Below are 20,158 nucleotides of genomic sequence, written 5' to 3'. Positions count from 1 at the left end.
TTCTTGGGATGCGTTGCCCCTCTCCCACCTATTGCTCTGCACTGCCGGTCAGCTTTCTGAAGAAGGGTCTCCCTGACTTGCAAGAAAGATTTGGCTCATACTTCAAGGGAGAGAAGAAGGAGGATTGTTTTCCAGTCACATATAGCCACTTTGGAGCACAATCAAGTAACTGTTAACTTCAGTTGTTATAAAAATGCTGCATATATCAATCTTAAATATATATGTATCATGAATATTAACCCTGTTGTTGTCTCTGTTCCCACACAGCATGGCTCACTTGTTCACATTTTCCTTTCCACAAACCGTAGAAATAAAGTCTGAGAGAAATGCTTTGTTTGAGGGAGAAGGACCGGGATGGCTCTGAGTTTTAGATTTTTGGAGCATTTTTGAACTGTGAAATATCCAATTTACTTCTTAATAAAATTTGATTCTGGTGAAACGTTTAGATGGTTGCCTGTTCTGATCTCGTTTGGGTCTAATTGGACATTTTTCTGTCGCTGGATATCAGAGAAACATTTAGTCGGATGATGGAGGATGTTGACCCCTGGGTGACCTGCTGGGGCATTTGGAGCAGTCGAACCTTGATGCCCCTGCCCAAAGCCTTCATCTGTGGAATCTGCCGCCACTCTTCCTATTTCTTTCATGTTTTTCTAACTACATATTCTTCAGCACATGAATGATTCTCTGGTTTGGCTTGTATGGTTTTTATATGGCTCTTAAAACCAGTTGACTTTGACAAAATGGTTTTAAAAATATCCACTTTTGTACCACCTGTTTTTAATTTTGATCGTCTTTGCCAGTAAACAATGGTGTAATAGAAAATTATATTGATCAATCGTGTGTATTTTACAAAGGTGCTTTTAGCTAAAAAATTTTTTTAATCAAATTGAATAAGTAATTAATGAGAAATGTCTCCAGCTGAATGTTTACACTCTATACCACAGATATTTAACCAGATTATTTATTATTTTTATTTTTTTCCAACACAAAGTGGAGTTATGGGAATTAAAATTGCAGATGGAAAACATCCAAACACAATTTTGACTGAACAGCATTTCTTTTTTTTACTGATCAGTTATCCTGATGTAAAGAGCAGGATGACTAATAAATAAATATTTGTGTGTTTAAATATCAAAGTAAATCTTGGATATAAAAGGAAGACAAGAAAAGTCAGAAAACTTGATTTTAACATGTTAGCTAGTTTTTCTATATAGACTAAGTACAGCAGTTGTAGCTTTTGAGCAACTACATGAACCAGTTTATTGATATTTTGATAACAAATATGCTTTGCAAGAAAAGTCATTAAAATAAGATGAGCATAAAAAGTGATAAATTCATCAGATGTTCTCTGACCATGTTCTGTGAAGTGACCCTTCCTGTCTGCTGGTGGAAGTAAAACTGAGCTGCCATTTCTCCCACTTCCGCTTCTGTGTTACTAAAACAACAGGCCCCTTGTGCAACCATCAGGGGAAAAAAGACAGAGCTGCACTTATGGAGTAAGAAAGGAAATTGATTTTAGAAGTTGTCCCGAATATTTCCTGTCTGACACCCTAACACAACAAAAATCTCTCGTATCCATCCTGGCAAATTAAGCGTTTTATTTTCTAAGGAATTAAATGTTTAGTTGCATTCATGCTAGTTTTTGGGGTCCCCCCCCCTTTTGTGTGTGTGTGTTCCTTCTTTAGTTCCTTTTTTTTTCAGTTTTTCACTTTATGTCACAATTTCTTTTTTGAGCGTAAAACCTTTGGAGCTGTCTAAAAGACCCTTCCCCCAACAGCCAGCAGAAGATGCATAGGGTGTGTGTGTGTTTCAGAAGGGTAAGAAAGGACGGACAGGGAAGCACACAGCCTACTTCACTGCTGAAAAAAATGTGAAGAATTCAGGTAAAAAGGGGAAGAGAAGCTGAAGGGACCTATAGGCCATCGTAGCTTCTCATTGGCTGCTGCTGACTTCTGATTGGCTCAGAGCCGTTTCTATAGTTCCATGTATATAGAACTGTGGTCGGGTTTTTTCACTGCTCCTGTATGTAAACAGTCACTCTGCCAGCAGCCCGCCTGTCTGACCCAGATTGGCTTATTTTCCTTCTTGTCTACAATTCTTTAGTTACATCAGATTTATCTAAAACCATGTTTACAATTTTTATACCCTCCTCCCCCCACACACATTACCCGTGCAGTGTCTTGAGGGGGGGTGGCTGCTGACTACATCCAGCGGGCTTTGGGCGGGTGTGGGGTACAAACGGACCCCACCCCACTCTGGAGTGAGAGTGAACCCAAATGTCTCAGCTGGTTCTGGACAGTGGGGGGAAGCTGGAATACCCGGAGAGAACGGACGGAGGCCGACCCAGCTTGTTCTGGTCATGTGGGGTCAGCAGACACGTTCTTCATTTAACCAAAAAAAAAAACATGTTGATGGTCACATTTCCTCCAGATTTCATGATTATTTCTATCAATACGTGGGTGAAAACGGAATAAATGCAATTGTTAAAATTAGAGCTGCAGTGAAAGACTGCTTTAGTAATCAATTAATTAATGGATTGTTTTGATGGTTAAAAAATGGAACGTTTTACAGATGTTTCAGTTAAGCACTTAGGCCTTTTTACACTATATTAGAAATGCATTAATAGATGCAACATAACAAATAATTTAGTTTCTTTTTTAAATTAAGAACATAAACATTTTATTGCCTAAAATATAATGCTACAACATTTCTTTAGTAAATTTGAACCAGATAAGTTTTAAACATATTTAAAGGAGTTTTATCTAAAATGCAAAATATGTAAAATGTAAAAAACAAAATACATTTTTTGCACAGTTCTGGCTTAATTGCTATTGTGAATGTTTTTTTTTCTATAAATGACCTTTTTTTGAATCTAAATAATCAAGTTAATGACGAATCAACTAATAAATTAATAAATAATTAATCTCAATCATTTCAGCCCTAGTTGAAATTAGTTCCCCCTCTTTTTTATTAAATAATTTTCATTTCATTCATGAAATGAAATTTTCATTTCATTCATTTTCATTTCATTTCATTCTGAGTATGTTTGAAATTATTAGCTTTTCATTGGGAAAATATTTATTGTTCTCTACTTGAGGGTTAGTGAGAATGTAATGTAGACAGTTTTGAAATTATACAAACTTTAAGCAGACTCAGCTCCCTGCTAATTGATTTTATCTAAAATACTATGTATTTTTTCACAAAGTGATTTGAAAATGGCAGGAAGCAAAATGGAAAAGAGGAGCAGGAAAGTTTGAAAAAAAAAAGAAGGAAACGTTTTTCTTTGTTCTTCTAAGAATTAAAACTGGTGAATAAGGTGGGAAAACAAATTGATCAAAACTCAGTTTAGAGAAAATTGGGCAGATGGAAAATGAAATATTTGGGATATAAATGCACGGAAAATGTCAAAAATAATTTAACAAATCTTCCTGCACCGGCAGACCAGAGTCGATGTTTCCAGCACATCGCTTACTTCAAAACAGCCAGAATGAAAAACTGCCTTTTAGAAACTATAAAACAAAATGAGCAACCTTTATAAAATATAATTTAATGTAAACTTTTCTGTTTTTACTTCTTCATTAATTTCCATTTTAGGACATCAGCCCTAAAAAACTTGAGCAACAACTCTTCAATTTTTTTAAAGGCATGTTTTCATAAAGATGAAGGAGAATGCAGCGTTACCTGCACTTAGTTGTTTCTGTATCTTTGTCTTTGGTCATCATAAGGCAGCTGATTGTCTCCAGAAAACTAAAACGATGGTTTTAAGATTTTTATACACTGAAAAGTTTGTCTTCCAATTTGCTTGGATGAAGGAGGCCATCTTTAACTTCACAATGTTAAAACTTCTAAACAAAACAATGAACCTTCTGGTTCACTTTTTACAAGCCGTCCTCTCGATGTAAACTAAATCAAATTTTAAATGACACGAGGAGTTGGTCTGAGCTCCAAATAAATGTTAGTTGAGATCCTAAAGTTTAGGATTTGATTTTGTAGAAAAATCTCACCTGTCTTCTGTGACAAGCCATTTGCAGAGTGTTGGATTTAAGCTAAGGACATGAGGCTAACGGAGCAGCATGTCCTGGTGAAAACTGTGTTTGGGTGCAGGGCTGAACTGAACCCATCAGCCTGCAGTGAGCTCTGCCTCAGAAAAGAATCTCCTGCAGTAACCAATGCTTTACGGCAGCATTCCCCTGTTCACCCTCCTCCTCCCACCCAAATCAAACTGGGATTTTCAGAGTTAAAATGGAGGCTATGCCTGCTGGTCACATGTCTGACACGACAGCATGTGCTCTGGTCTCTCGCACGCACACACACACACACACACACACATGCACATGCAGACATGTATGAGCTGCTACGAGAGGAAGCAAGATCCAGAGAGGAGGAATCCCCTCCCCCAGTAAAGATGTGTGTCACAGCTCCCTCCCCCTGAGTGGGCGTGGGCGAGTGGGGGTGTGCCGTATCACAGCTATAGGCCTGGCTCACATGGCAGGGAGGTGTGTGTTCCTAGGGAGGTGGAGCAGCAGCAGCAGCAGTAGTAGTATATATTGTTATGCTGAATGAGATTCTTCCAGATAACTCAGAGGAGCTTTTTGTCTTTGCAACCCAGCAAATTATTCACCCTGTTCTGAATGTGATGGAGCAGTGTGGGATGGCTCCTTCAGGGCTGATGGAAGTCGGTTAGCTGGAGCAGACGGGCGGACCCCCAGGGAAATGAGGGCCCAATTATCCTAGCGGAAAAGGCCTTCATGGCCCATTGTTCTGGCCCCACTTGTTGCTGAAAATCTCCCTCCAGGTCAGAACAAAAACACTTAGATGATCCAGTCAGTTAATAATAACTCGTAACCTGACTGACTGACTAAAATGTCGCCTTTAATTCTCTTTAAAAAAAAAAACAACCTAAATGTAATTGTAAAGGTGACCTGAGCACAATACTTTTAGTACTCAAATCTTTTAAACATCTTATAGATTAACACCTCTCCTGCTTACGACAGAATTGAATTAAGTCACTATCTGCATTTTTAGTTTATTATTTTATAGTGTAATCTGTCTGAAAATGAGTGATGTCAGCTGAGCTTTCAGTTACTGTAGATGTGGTTTGCTTTAATTTAGTCAAACATTTTTCCTCAAACCTCTGTCCTGAATAAACATCACAAATGTGCAAAAATGAATTCATTAGTAAACATAAAGAGCTTAGTGTCCATGTGAAGCAAAGAGGAATCCCCTCAGGGAGCCAGAAACATAAACCACTGCTACACTCACTTAGTTTTATTTACAGCAGTCCTCTTTGATTATATTATTTATTATTATTTTGGTTAGGTATTTTACGTTGTGCATCATGGTCCGGGAGCTGATCATTCTGTTTGCAGCATCCACAAGTTTGATAGAAAACTTTTACGTCATGAATCTGCTCAGAAACTCCTCAGATTCTTTTAAGCACGTTTTAATCTTCTTCTTTTTTTAAGCTTATCTAATGTAAATAAGCTCTCATCATACCTGATGAGTAGTATAGATATATATTTGATCAAATAACTGTGAATCTAAACTGGGGGAGAGGGGAGTAGAATGAAAAAGCACTGAACAAGAATGAGACAATGCTCCAAAGGTTGCATTGTCATATGATCCTTTGCTCCTTTGCTTCTGCAGTGACATACAGAAAAAGAGAATAAGAATTTAGACTATTTAGATATGTTTTTTTTATTTTTTATTTTTTAACAAACATATCTAATTAAATCGACTGTAGAGTCGCGTCTCCTGCCCGGCAGAAGCTGAGGCCCAGAGATGAAGGATTTAACACGCAGAGGTTTGATATGCTGTGAAGGCTCAGCAGCCGGTGTGGAGCTCGGAGAGTTCGCCCTCTGCTGGCCGAACCTGCAATAGCTTCATGACATCCACGGAGGAGAGGCACTGAAATGTGTGGACTGAAGACGGGCCCCTCTCCGTGCTGCTTCTCGATTGGCTGCTGTTGGCCCCGCCCCTTTTCTCACAGACTCACAACAAAGCGGGGGTTGCTCTGACTCGTCTGCTGCGTTTAGGCAGCAGGAGCTATGTTCTTCATTCAGCCCGGTTGGTTCCGAGGTGTCAGGGTCTCCATTTCAGCCTGATGCGACCAAACAAAGAATCGGATGAAAAAAAGAGAAAAGTTTTGAGGGGGAAAACCCCCATAAAAGATATTTAAATATTATTTGTGACTGAAGGGTTGTGATTTGATTTCTGATTAATTGTTCTGAAAAATCAACTATATTTCACCTTGTAATGTATATATTTTACATATAATTATTAGGATATTCAGAAACATTTTACTAACAAACTTAAAAATTGTTATTGATTTAATTATATAACAATGTTAACAGTCTGTTCAAGCTGAAATTCTGTTTCCTTTAATATTAAAAGTGTTTCAATAAATTACTCCTAGAATTTAAAGCAGTCTTACTCTTGCAAACAAGTGACACCAAAATTATGATTAATGCATTTCATATTCCATAACTTTATGGAATACTGTTACAAAACTGAGTCTACCTTAAGTAAACTACTGTTAAATGAAAAACATAGATACGTTATAAAGTTTTTGGTCAAATTAAGGGGGAAAAAAATGGTGAAAAGATTTTGGTTTTGCCTACAAAAGCCTTTAATTTTTTTTGTCTGCTTCAATGATATTTTTTTAGATGTTTGTAAATATTAGGAAGTTGCTTTCTAAGGCAAGTGGGTGAATCATTAGGCAAAATTGTTATAATTGCAATTTATTGTGGAACTTAACATAGTTCCACAATTTTGCCTAATGATTCACCCGCTTGCCTTAGAAAGCAACTTCCTAATATTTACAAACATCTAAAAAAATATCATTGAAGCAGACAAAAAAATTAAAGGCTTTTGTAGGCAAAACCAAAATCTTTTCACCATTTTTTTCCCCCTTAATTTGACCAAAAACTTTATAACGTATCTATGTGTTTGAATTTTGCCTTTTGAAAAACCCAATCTTGGTTTTTACTTAGTTTCCAATAGTGTTTTTAATTGACATTGTTTTTTTCCTCTCTCTTAATGTTATGTTTTATCAAAGTGAGTTTTAATCAAATCAGTTTTATATTTAGTTAAAAGAAAGCTTTTCTCCTTCTTAATCTTCTGGCTTTTTCTGTTTGTTTTTGTTGATTTCTTTAGTTGGCCTTTGACACGTTTAAGTGCAAAACAATCAAACTTAAGAAATTTGAGGATTTTCTTTTCATTTTGATTTTAGTTAAATTTAAACCTGTTTTTAAATGGCATCTTAAAGTAATGTGTTACAATTCTCCTTAAAGAAACAGCCCTGTTGCTTTATTTTACAAATAATTACATATATTTTGTTTTGTTGTGTTGTGTTATAGGACCAGGACTAATTAAAGAGAAACTTTCCAACATTGACCTGTGCTGTCTGTAGTAACCTCTCTGTGACACTGTTTATTTTTATTTTTTTTAAAGATTTAATGAAAAGACTACAGTAATGTATTTCTATACTTTGCGATAATATTTCCTTTTTCACTGACATTTCATATTTGTCTTGGTTGAACTCCAAAACCAAAACTTCTCCTAAATGATTTCAAATCTTCTCCATGTTCTGTTTCTGTCTGGTGGATCATAGAGGTTCTCCTTCCAGGGAACATTGAGAGTTTTAATTCTAAGAAGAAACAAAAAAGGGTTAGGGTTAGGGTCATTTATTGTTTTTGGACGGTTCACGTAGCTGCGAGTTTCTTCTCCACACCACAGATCTCATTTTACCTACATTTCCTCTAGATTCTGTTTATAATCCCTGTAGATTCTGTAAGCTTGATTTACGTGTGTCCTCCAGTCAGTGCATGTGAAGCGGATGAAGCTATCGGAGCGACCTCTGGGCAGGTTTTCTCTTCCTCTGTCAGGAGATCAGCTCCAACAGTCTGACACACATGGCCCCATTGTTCGTGTAGTTTTGTATGTGTGCGTTTCCGCCTCCTTCGCAGGCGCTTCGTGCCTTTTCTGGTGAATTCCCCACGTCACGTGACAGTCCACTCTTGTAGTAAATGGGCGTTGCCTGCTCAAGATGGCGGTTTGCTGGCTCCCACATGTATGTATTCTGTGTACGAACAAGAGACGCACGGGAGGAGAAGGGAGGTGGTGTTGAATTTCAGCAGATTTTTGCTTTCTTACCCTTCTCTCTTCGTCCGCATCATTACTGGGATTTTTCAGCATATGGTTTTGTTAGTTATTGATGTTCTAAATTAGTAATAAATATGTGGTTAGGATACTGTTTCGGTTCAAGGCTCGTGACCCGGCCTGTGACCTTCTCACCGAGTAGTGGTGCATACAGCCGGTCCCGTCCCCACTCATTCCACCTAGGCTTCGTGTTGAGGAGCGTTCTATCCACTAACATGGCTTCCTGTGGCTCTGCTGTTACTCAGTTGTGTCCGCGCGCCTTCATGAGCGCAAAATGGCGAGAGGAAAAGTAGGAGGCATAAGGGCTACAAGGTGCTGGTTTTCACATGTTGATCATTTCATTTATTCTTTGGCTTTTTAGTCTTTAGAAAATACTCTGACCACATCACACCTCGACGTCACAGGCTTGTTCAGCGCAGCACGTGCGTCTTGGGCAGACTTGAGCTACGAGGTTTTGTAGTTTTCTCCTAATCTGCTGTTTTAGTTCATTGCAAAAGTCTTACAGACTCAACTTGGAGTTGACAATTAGGTCGTGTTATTTACTCAAACTGGGACTAAAGTTGCTGCTTTGGCTGATATATGACGCAGAGTCAGGCGCCCCCTTTCAAAATGGAGACGCTCCTTAAAATGGAGGCGTGCAGCAGGGGAAGGGGTGGTGGCGGTTTTGGTGGTGGAGAACACAACCTGAACTTTGACCCATGGCACCCCCACCTCTCCTTTGGCCTTAATGAATTCCAGACCTGAGGCCTCTGTCTTCACCATGCTTCCCACCCTGTCTAAATTCCTTTTTCTCTCATAATTTGGATTTATTGAAAAAAAAAAAAAACAGTTGCAGATAAATTTTTGATTAACGCCCATTTAATCATATTTTTATACCAAGAGTTATAAAAATGAACGTGTTTTGTACATTGTGGTGTTTTTGACGTTTCGTAGCAGAACCCTTGCATGTCCAACATTAAAACACACCTCATGTCCATAAGAAGTCAGAAATACAACCGTTTTCTCAATTCTTTGTTTGTCCGACCAACTCAAATAATTTTTTTGTTTAAAATCTTCTAATTAAATCCATTTTTAGCTAATAGGGAAAACTGAAAAGGAATGAACAGGAGCGACGGAGATAAGAAATTGACAAAGGGGGTTGAAAAGCAGACACAACAAGCAAACAGCCTGCAGAACAGAAATAATAAAGATTGAACCCTCTACATATGAAGTGGTTATATTTTTACAGAAATCTTTTTAATCATGTAGCAGACATCACCTTTTAAAAGTCTAATTTGATATGAGTTATCAATCATTTTAGTTTACTCCCCTTCACAGATGTAGGGATGTTCAGATCTTTATTTATTTATTTAGAAACAATGCAAAGTTCTGTTTTGGATTAAAAATAACTGAGAAAATTGGCTGTTAAAACATATTTTATTCAGAAGTCTTGTGGTTTTTCCAGATAAATCCTGACTAATGTAAGCTGTAGTGTTTTGTTCTGAGGCTTTCTAACGTTCCAAGCTTGTTCTTTGGTTTTGTCTTGTGCTGAACTTCATGTTTTAACACGTTTACTGAGGCTTGTGGCGTCCATGCAGCGCTCTGGGTTAAATGTCTGACCTTACAGTGAACTTGCAGAACATGGTTGATTCTTCTCCTATCTGCCATTGCCATACGAACAACACTGAAGTTTGCGATGTGGAGTAGTTGTTTTGTTCTTTATATTTTTTTAGGAATCTGTGTGATATGTTACATTTATGCTGACTTGGCATGTGATACATCCAGTATTTCATTTTCACATTTTGAAAACCTTCTAAGGTCCAACTGAGAGGCTGTATTTGCTTTATTTTACTCAGACTAGACTAGATGGATTGTTACTGACTGGTTGTTAAGATGGCAGCACAGCTAGCTTACATGTTAGCCTGTGTTTAGTTTCCTCGGCCTCCTCCCTCTGCAGCTATAGCAATAAAATATTCATCTTTCATTTTTATGCTGCTTAGATAGCTCTTATAAAATATTAAGCCCCTGCACTTCTGTGCTCTTGCGTCGGGCCCCAGCTCTTGCTTTCTACCAGGGGACATTTGAGAGCAAACTGTGTTCTAATTGTTTAGTGTGGTAATGACGGCAGATGAACCTGTCGGCATGTTGTCTGAATGAGCTCCCTGGTTCTTTCTGTGGAGTCTCATGTTAACACCTTTCCTGCCCAGACTGAGTTACAACTCAGAATGAAACATATGAGAACGCCACACAATCACATAAGGAAACTGACGGGGTGGATTACACAGACAAATATTCTTATTTCAAAATTGATGAAGGAGTTTCTCTACTGTTGTTAGGTGGGGGAACTAGATGTGTTTTGGAGAAAGTTTGAGCTGAAAGCACATTGACTGTGTTGAACAAACTCCTCTATGAAGTTCCAGCCTGAAATAACATTTAAATTCCATCAATGATCAGGAGTTTCTGAATTACATTTTGTCCTAAAAGGCTAATTTAATACTTAAAAGTGGTGAGCTGAATGTGTTCTTCAAATATTGAGGATGTGTTTATTTGGACTAAAATGGTTCTGGTTTATCCTACTGTGTTAATTGCAGCATTATGAGATGCCACATTATAAACCACGAGCCAGCCCGTCTATTCATTCTGATCTGATCACTCAGGCCATAAATACATGTTTGTAAGTTAAGAGCACATCTGGAAAATGTTCTGAGTGATGGCTGTCTTAAATCAAAGAGTATTTCCTGACATGACCTGTGCCAAAAGTACTGCACACACACAGTGGGCCTGTTACTGGGATGTTTGTCACTCCCCTTCTTTCCAGAAATATAAGTTTTGCTATTGTTGAAAATCTGATGATGTCTGTAAAAAAGGAATGAACAGAAATGACTGAGATGAGAAATTGACAAAGGGGATTGGAAAGCAGACAAAACAAGCAAACAAGTTGAACAAAATAGTTCAGCAGATGTAACAGGTGATCAATCTGTTTTGTTTTTTGGCAGATGAATGACTATGACATAACCTGACATGATGGAATTCCATGTTTATTTGCTTAAATGGCATACCAGTGTTACACATGTTGAAAGCAGCTTGTGACGGGGTCAGCTGGGTGCTGGCACCAGGTCTAGACAGTGTCGTCAGTCCAGGTGAGATCTGGTATTGACATGTGATTTGCACCAGGGCCACTCCTAGACCATTCAACCTGGGGGCCGGAGGGTTTTTCATGGAGGCACAGAACTAAAGAATAAAACCAGAAAAAGTGCAATATTTTATTTGAATAAGTGAAGTGAGCCACGGAGCCACTTTTGACTCCAGACCTGCAGGATGCAGAGTCGTGGTCCGGCAGATGAAAACTGATCCTCTCCGAAATGAAAAGTGCAACACTTTAATTTTAAATTAATCGTTAAAGCAAAATTGTGTCCCAGTTAGTTGTGGGTCTGAGTCACCGCATATCACCTTAAGAAACTGATTTGTTATCTCTTCAGTACTTTAACCTTCTGAAGAATGGGCTCAGTATCTCCCGTAGAAGTAGTCACCAGTTTCAGATGAATTGGGATTCCTGTCTCCAACAGGACAATACCTTTCGCCTGCAGCAGCCCCAGCAGTTGTTTTCAGGGTGTTGGCAGAAGGTGTGGTTAGGCTCTAGCATGCTGGCTCCTCCTGCAGGGGACTGGTGTTACTGGCAGTGGAGAAACGGGGGGTGCAGAGGGTGACCAATGGCTGCAGCTTATTGGCCCCCTTCAGATGTTTACCAGATCCAATTGGAGGACAGAGCATCATGAGAGATCCCGCCCACCCTGAAGTTGTTGGACAGTCGGACCTGTCAGCTCTTTAACTCTGCTGAGCGTAACGTTGTTGTTCTGCTGCTGCTGTTAGAGGAGCAGCAGCTCATCTTTACATGTTTATTATGCTTCATATTGGCTGATCTTGGTTTTCTCTCTGTATAATAACAACTATTTTTATGGCTCCACTGGTTCTGGTTCCAGTGTTTCGTCCCAACCATAATAGAACATCAATAAGTTGAAAAATATTGTCTCACATAGTTAAACTGAATCCTTTCAAAAGTCCAATCAGCACCTCTGGGTGGGTGGTCTTTGTTGTGTGTCAGGACACTTTGCTGTTGGACTGGTGAACTGGTACAGATGCGCCCCGCCCCCAGAGTCCTCCACCATCCTAATGGTTTTCTTAGCTGTATTTATTGCTGCCTGCTCATGATCGGATCACCCAACTGATGTTGGTTCCGGTGAAAACCTTTCACCTCTGTCTAAGCTTTAGCCAGTGGTCTTTTTACACCCGGCCCCCCATCACTGCCCACCCCGTCTTAAGAGCTGTGACCCTTGACCTTTAACTCTTCTTGAAACCAAAGCCTTTTTTATTTTTTCTTCTCTTTGCTCTCTCTGTTTTGTTCTTTTCATCATCGGTTCTTTGTGTCATGAGAAGCTGGAGCTGAATGCTCCTCCTGACACATGCAGCATAAATGTTTCACTCTGCTGAAGACGCATGTTCACCTGGTGGAACATCCTAATGCAACTAAAGAAAACACATGGTCTTATTTTACCTGAACTGTTACGTTGATTCTTTCATGTATGTTTGAGAAATCCTTCAATTGTCCATGGCAATCCTCTCATGGAGCTCCTCCTTGGAGCTGCGGATCAGGGCGTGATAGTGTTGACAGTCTGGATATGAAGTCTTTCTAATCTGTTCTGTTAATTAGTTGTGGTGCTCAATTTAAAATTTTGATCAAGTTAATCGCAGAGTCTGTAATTAAGTGAAATTAGTCCCATAGTAATCGATCAATGTATTCACAAAATAAATATTTTCAATTCAAAAGCCATTTCTGCTGCTAAGTTGTTGAATAAATAAGACATATTAGCTCAATAACAAAGATATTTATTGTTTTTAATCTGTTCTTCTACCATCAGATTGAAGCAAAGTGTTGTTCCATCCATTCAGGTTCCCAGTATTTCAGGAACTCCTGATCATTGATGGAACTTCTTTAAAATGTGGACTCTGGATGCTGACATTGTCAATGCTACTTGCTTTTCATTGAGATGCTATTTTAGGCTTGAGTAAAATAATGTAACCCTGATAGGTTAACTACTTTTAGCACAGCTTGAACACAACAAAGGTCTTTTCCAGCGTCCCATCAGATCGGTTATTTTTAAACAAAACTAACTGGCAGTAGGCAGAGTGGCTTTATTGCTCATCGCTGTTGTTTGCACACTTGTGCATCAGTTTTATGGGCGTACCAAAAACACATGAATACATTGTTTCCGGCTCAGAACTTTTGTATGTTTTTTTTTTTAAAGAGAGATTAAGTGCATTAAAATTAATTAATTGTAATTACTCAAATAAAATGAATGTGTTCAAATGACTGAGATCAGTTTTTAACATCATCTTGTTCATCCTTCACATAACACCTCTTCAGATGTAAGTTGAGATGGACCTGATTCTGAAGAATGTTGTTCTAAATCTGTAGTTCTATATCAGATGTTTCCTCCATTAAATTAACTTTTCTAAACAAACAACTAAAATAAGTCATTTAAAATGGCATAGCAGAAGTTTGTAATGTTGCTCTGGAACTGTTTCAGTGATTTTCATTCACTCTTGTAAAAAGCTTCAATGTATGGATCAGTTGCATGATCCATCTTTGCCATCCATAACAATCACTGCCTGCACCCAACTGAGCATCAGTAGGTTTAAACGGCCACCCCCACTCATACCAGAACACTCCCCCACCCGAATGCTAAACTCCCAGGAGGCGTTACCATGGATATCGTCTTTGTGTCCCTCAGATACCTGGTAGCTCCAATGGGAAGATCTGTCCTCATCTTGATTCTTGGCTCTGTGATGGCCTTTACCACTAAACCTGGACAAAACACAGAGAGTCAGAGCCACTGCCACATCTAATGAAACTATTCACATGGAAAATTGGTCTTATCAGCACCTGAACACTCTTCATTCTCCCTCAATGCCACTGGAGACCATCAGTGCCCTGGTCACCATCAAAGAACTTGTTTGACCCCTACCATTACCACCTGCTGACCCACAGCTTATACCATAGGCTGAAACCATGGAAACAGCTCAAGAATGGGCTGGATAAGAAGACAGCCTGATAAGAAAACCACAGGCCTTGGAGTATGTGCTCTGTCACCAACTTGCTGTCGGTTGTGGTGATCCTCCCGTTAAAGTTAGCGGCCAGCAGTGATGAGTCCACTTCGTTTGAAACAGTGGTTGAGTTGAGTTGTCATGCACAGAGCTGGTGTTTTGCATGAATCACTGTCAGACCAACAGAGGAAATGTTCAGAAATACACTTGATTTAGAGTTTACATATGTTACATTATTCAGTTAAAGTCTAATTTGACTTTGCATCTTTTCTCTTCTCATTATGTTGGTTTCTCATGCCTGTTTTTCTTTTGCTCACAGGACCAGAAAACTGCAGATCAGAAACATTCCGCCTCACCTGCAGTGGGAGGTTAGTTCCTGTTCCGTCATGAATAAACTGGGTCTGACCTCTGCACTCACGCTGCCAACCGCCCTGAATCCAGTCTGGCTGCAGCCTGTCTGGCTCAGCCAAGAGAGTCGCATCTAAAGATGTTCAATTCCAGGAGTTTTTTTTCCCGGTTTAGTTGGGGAAAACAAAAAACAATGAATTAATAAAATAATAAAAAATAGGTTTGATAAATTAAATGAAATGAATTAGTTCCAAACTGAATATGATACAGAAGCAAATACAAACCTATATTATTCTATACATTTAAGTATTCTATATTATTAAGTACCTTTATGATTTGTACATTTTTTGAAACCAGAGTTTTTCATCTGTTATGAAGCAGAAGTCTCCTCAGCCATGTTTTGGGCAGTTTACTGCAGAGATGAATCCTGTGTCAGACATTTTCCTTTCAGATTCTCCCTGCTGCCCTGCTTCTTGCTCTGCTGCATGCAGGTAGCATGTTCTGCCCCAGGCAGGCCTGGGTGTCTCTCTGGGTGTCTCAGCTTTGTCCCCCAGTCCAAACGCTCTGTTGGAAGCACTGTTACAGTGACGGGGAGACAACTAGTTGCTGTAAAAAGATGTTTCAGTCATATATCTTTAAATCAAATGCCTCAGCTTGTCTTGTGTAACGTGTTGTTGCCCCATGCTGTGGTCCAAAAACATTTAACCAAACTGCAATTAGTCCAACATATGGCATCTTGTCTTGCACTGAATTATTATGTTTACACAAATATTATCAATATGCATAATCATTAGGTTGGACCTTGGTTAAAAATAAATAGCCCTTTTATGCTTTTTTTTTTTAAATACATTTTTATGTATGTTAGATGCCAAATGTTTTATATAATCAACTTTTATTTATCCATACTCGACACAGTTTTAATACAAGACATTCTTTAAAAGGCCGTTTGGCTTTTCCACCATGCAGCAGGAATGCTGGACATCAGTCTGTTTTTTGAGCTTTTTCCTGTCCTTTTAAAATGTAGTTATTTTACTACATAAAGTACTATAATTGTGCCTTTACAAATGAATACAGTGTGTTACTACTGTTATGTTGAGTATGTGTAACTGTTTCTGTAATAAATATATATTTTTTTATGATGTGGACCCCGGGAAGGGTTTTCTTTAGAAATGTCTTCATATAAGAATCGTTCCTGTCATAAATGTCAATTTCACACAAGACTGCATTTATTCTGTCTATGATCGCTGGCTGCAAGCGGTTTGTGATGCTATTTCTAATATTGCTTTTTCTCACTGCAACAACTTGCCTCAATCATTACTGAATAATACTGAGTTACATGTTTGTTGCATTGTTGGCAGAGTTCTTAACCTTTTGTATTTCTGTCACAATAACAAGATTTGCTGGATGATAAATCGTCCCAGAAGTTACTGCGGTAAACAATACTGTTGTTGTTTTGAGACAATTTTCAAGTAATCTAAATGTAATGACATAATAATGCAAGAAGGATTAGTAAACTTTAAATTCTAATGAACATTTAATACTGGATTTAACAAGACATATTAAATATCCTAAATAAGCAAAACGGAAACAATAAAAATAAAATTAATTATGAAATCTCTGTAAACAAAATTGTCCTTCAAAAAATGATCAAATTGGGGAAATAAATGCAGAAGACTGAAGACTTTAATCATCCAGTTTTTGGTGGAAAGAGAGAAAGAAAAACAATAAATCATGCAAATGGAAATTATTACATTTGTTTTAATTTATCATGCAATTAATTGATTTATTGCTTATTACAACAAGCTTAATCTGTTGTTGAACATCTAAAACCTGTGGTATGAATATTTGCAGAAACTTTACTTTTTACAAAATAATACATTTTTTGCTGACTTTTTCATAAATAAATTAAACAGCTAAAGACTTGGTGAAAACTACTGAACAATTATTTCTTTGAGATTTTAACCTAAATGTTTATTGCTCATTGCCAAAAAACACAAAGATATCCCCCAATTCACACAAAATAAATAGTGATTATTGTCTTGAATATGTCAAAGATTAGCAATAAATCTATTGCTAATCCATCAATATTTTTATGTAGAACCAGAAGCTTTTTTTGGACCTTAATAACCAACAATTCTCCATTAGCTTCTTTTGACTTCTCTTTGTTTCTATCTAATTACAGCATGTAGCAATTTATTCTGTGACATTAATATTTCATTTTGAAGAAAAAAATTCATTGATGGCTGATAAATAAATTGTTATATTTGTGCCATTATGGAGCCAGATGTTTAGAAAGTCTGAAGTTTTAGAAACTGATTTCAGAAAATAAGCTGAAAATGTGAAAAGGGCTCCACTCACTACCAAACGTATGTATGTACCCCAACTATTTATTTCATAAAAAAGATTTTGTCCGTCTTTTCTTTTTTATTATTTTTTTTAAGTATAATGAAAGTTTTAAATAATTAAACATACATTTAAAGAGTAAAAATCCTGAGTAATTAAATGTTTGTTAGTTTGAAGCCAGTCTTAAGTTGCTTATAGGCAAAAGAATTGACCAAGAAAAGGGCAGAAGTTTTAGAAGACGGGAAAAATTTGTAATATGAATTAATAATTTACAAATAAATTTATACATTTGTGTCAGTTATCCATTTGGCTTGATATTTTTCTCTGTCTGTCTGTCTGTGTGTGTGTGTGTGTGTGTGTGTGTGTGTGTGTGTGTGTGTGTGTGTGTGTGTGTGTGTGTGTGTGTGTGTGTGTGTGTGTGTGTGTGTGTGTGTGTGTGTGTGTGTTTTGTCAGGTGCTGGATGGTCTGTTGGCTCAGTGTGGAACCGTTGAAAACTGTGAACAAGGTGAGTCTCTAACATGGAGCTGCAGCTAATGATTATTTTAGTAATCCATTACTATTTATATTTTTCTGACAATTATTTGATTAATCAAAAAAATAAAAGTAAAAATAGTGGTACATTCTGCAGATTTTCCATTTAACTGTTGAAGCTTATTTTATACAATATTTGAAGTACATAAAAATACAAATAAATCATTTACTTCCTATTTTAAGTAAGAAAACAATTAATTGCTTAAAATGCAACAGCAAAAGGTGTTAATATGAGCTGTTTTTATTTATTTATTTTACATAAAAAGCATGCCATTTGAGAATTGGATAGAACAGATTTAACAGATGTATTATACAGGTCCTTCTCAAAAAATTAGCATATATCGATAAAGTTAATTATTTTCCATAATGTAATGATAAAAATTAAACTATCATATATTTTAGATTAATTGCACACCAACTGAAATATTTCAGGTCTTTTATTGTTTTAATACTGATGATTTTGGCATACAGCTCATGAAAACCCAAAATCCCTGTCTCAAAAAATTGGCATATTTCATCCGACCAATAAAAGAAATGTGTTTTAATACTAAAAAAGTCAACCTTCAAATAATTATGTTCAGTTATGCACTCAATACTTGGTCAGGAATCCTTTTGCAGCCTTCAATGCGGCATGAAGGCAATCAGCCTGTGGCTCTGCTGAGGTGTTATGGAGCCCAGGATGCTTCGATAGCCTTAAGCTCGTCCAGAGTTTTGGGTCTTGCATCTCTCAACTTTCTCTTCACAATATCCCACAGATTCTCTATGGGGTTCAGGTCAGGAAAGTTGGCAGGAAAATTGAGCACAGTAATACCATGGTCAGTATACCAGTGGTTTTGGCACTGTGAGCAGGTGCTTTTTCAGCAGATGGAAACATGAATTGCTCCAAAATCTCCTGATAGCTGCTGCATTGACCTGCCCTTGATGAAACACAGTGGACCAACACCAGCAGCTGACATGGCTCCCCAGACCATCACTGACTGTGGGTACTTAACACTGGACTTCTGGCATTTTGGCATTTCCTTCTCCCCAGTCTTCCTCCAGACTCTGGCACTTTAATTTCCGAATGACATGCAAAATTTGCTTCCATCCGAAAAAAGTACTTTGGACCACTGAGCAACAGTCCAGTGCAGCTTCTCTGTAGCCCAGGTCAGGCGCTTCTGCCGCTGTTTCTGGTTCAAAAGTGTCTTGACCTGCGGAATGCAGCACCTTTAGCCTATTTCCTGCACACGCCTGTGCACGGTGGCTCTGGATGTTTCTACTCCAGACTCAGTCCACTGCTTCCCCCAAGGTCTGGAATCGGTCCTTCTCCACAATCTTCCTCAGGATCCAGTCACTTCTTCTCGTTGTGCAGCGTTTCCTGCCACACTTTTTCCTTCCCACTGAGGTGCCTTGATACCTCACTCTGGGAACAGCCTATTTGTTCAGAAATGTCTTTCTGTGTCTCACCTCTTGCTTGACGGCGTCAATGATGACCTTCTGGACAGCAGTCAGGTCAGCAGCCTTACCCATGATTGCGGTTTTGAGTAATGAACCAGGCTGGAAGTTTTTAAAAGCCTCAGGAATCTTTTGCAGGTGTTTAGAGTTACTTTGTTGATTCAGATGATCAGGTTAACTGCTCGTTCAGAGAACCTTTTCATGATATGCTAATTTTTTGAGATAGGGATTTTGGGTTTTCATGAGCTGTATGCCAAAATCATCAATATTAAAACAATAAAAGACCTGAAATATTTCAGTTGGTGTGCAATGAATCTAAAATATATGACAGTTTAATTTTTATCATTACATTATGGAAATTAATGAACTTTATGCTAATTTTTTGAGAAGGACCTGTACATTTTTGGTTTAATTTTTTCTCTGAATATGTTCATTCAGAAAATGGCCTTTTATGAGTCTCTGTACTCTAGTTAATGATTAGTCGATTACTAATTTAGTTGGTGATTATTTAATCATATTTAACCACATTAACCGTTTCAGTTCTGCTCTGTTATCTTCAACATCGGGTGGCGTTAGATTTGTTCTTATTTCGTTGTCTTCTCTGCTTTAAACTGCGTAAACATGTCAAGTTGTATTTACCCAACTACACCCTGTGTGTTTGAGATCTCTAAAAGCTTAAACCTGCAATTTCGTTTGTTTGAGATTTAATGATTCACTAGTTAGTAAAATGAGCACAAAAGCTCAAGTAAATCCTTCCACAACTGATTCTTTTCTAACTTTAAGAGGAGGCCTTGTGGCTAACCAGGGGGAATCTCATGCGTTCTGTCAGTCATGTTTGCTCTAGATAGAAGATTGATCATTTATCAGGTTTATTAAGCAAACTCTTTGCAGTAATGTGATTTCAGTTTCCTGTAGTGTCTGAATAGTGGCTGTAGATGTTGTTGTTCATGTGTTCAGGATCAACTGGTTGTGATTGTTAAGTTTTGTTCTAGTATGAATTGTTCCTCGCTGAAAAGTCTTTCATTACCTTTAATCATTCCTGAGTTTTTCCATGTAAAGCTGCAGCTGCAGGTGAAGCCAGGCTCCTCACAGCAGCTCTGCATCAGGCTGAGTCTCACTCAATTTTGTGCATTTCCTGTTTGCTTTATTTCAGTCAACACAGACAGTGAGACTGCAGTGGTTAACGTTACATATGCATCCCGGGAACAAGCAAGGCAGTAAGTTACTTCAATAATTATAATTTTTTTAATTCAGTCTTTT

At 38.0% G+C, this 20,158-nt stretch overlaps 1 protein-coding gene across 1 annotated transcript in view; it reads left to right on the top strand.

Annotated features, from left to right (window-relative positions):
* Positions 1 to 20,158, top strand: part of igf2bp1 (insulin-like growth factor 2 mRNA binding protein 1) — a 53,298-nt gene that overhangs the window by 18,419 nt on the left and 14,721 nt on the right. Inside the window, exons 3-5 of the mRNA XM_008415094.3 lie at positions 14,561 to 14,609; positions 17,387 to 17,438; positions 20,052 to 20,115. Coding sequence (XP_008413316.1) covers positions 14,561 to 14,609; positions 17,387 to 17,438; positions 20,052 to 20,115 — 165 coding nt within the window. The remainder of the gene's footprint in view (positions 1 to 14,560; positions 14,610 to 17,386; positions 17,439 to 20,051; positions 20,116 to 20,158) is intronic.

Source organism: Poecilia reticulata, chromosome 8, assembly GCF_904066995.2.
Source record: "Poecilia reticulata chromosome 8, P_reticulata-male-v2, whole genome shotgun sequence".
Classification (NCBI taxonomy): Eukaryota; Metazoa; Chordata; class Actinopteri; order Cyprinodontiformes; family Poeciliidae; genus Poecilia; species Poecilia reticulata.
Note: the sequence above shows the minus strand (reverse complement) of the source record. Positions and strands in the feature narration are given on the sequence as shown.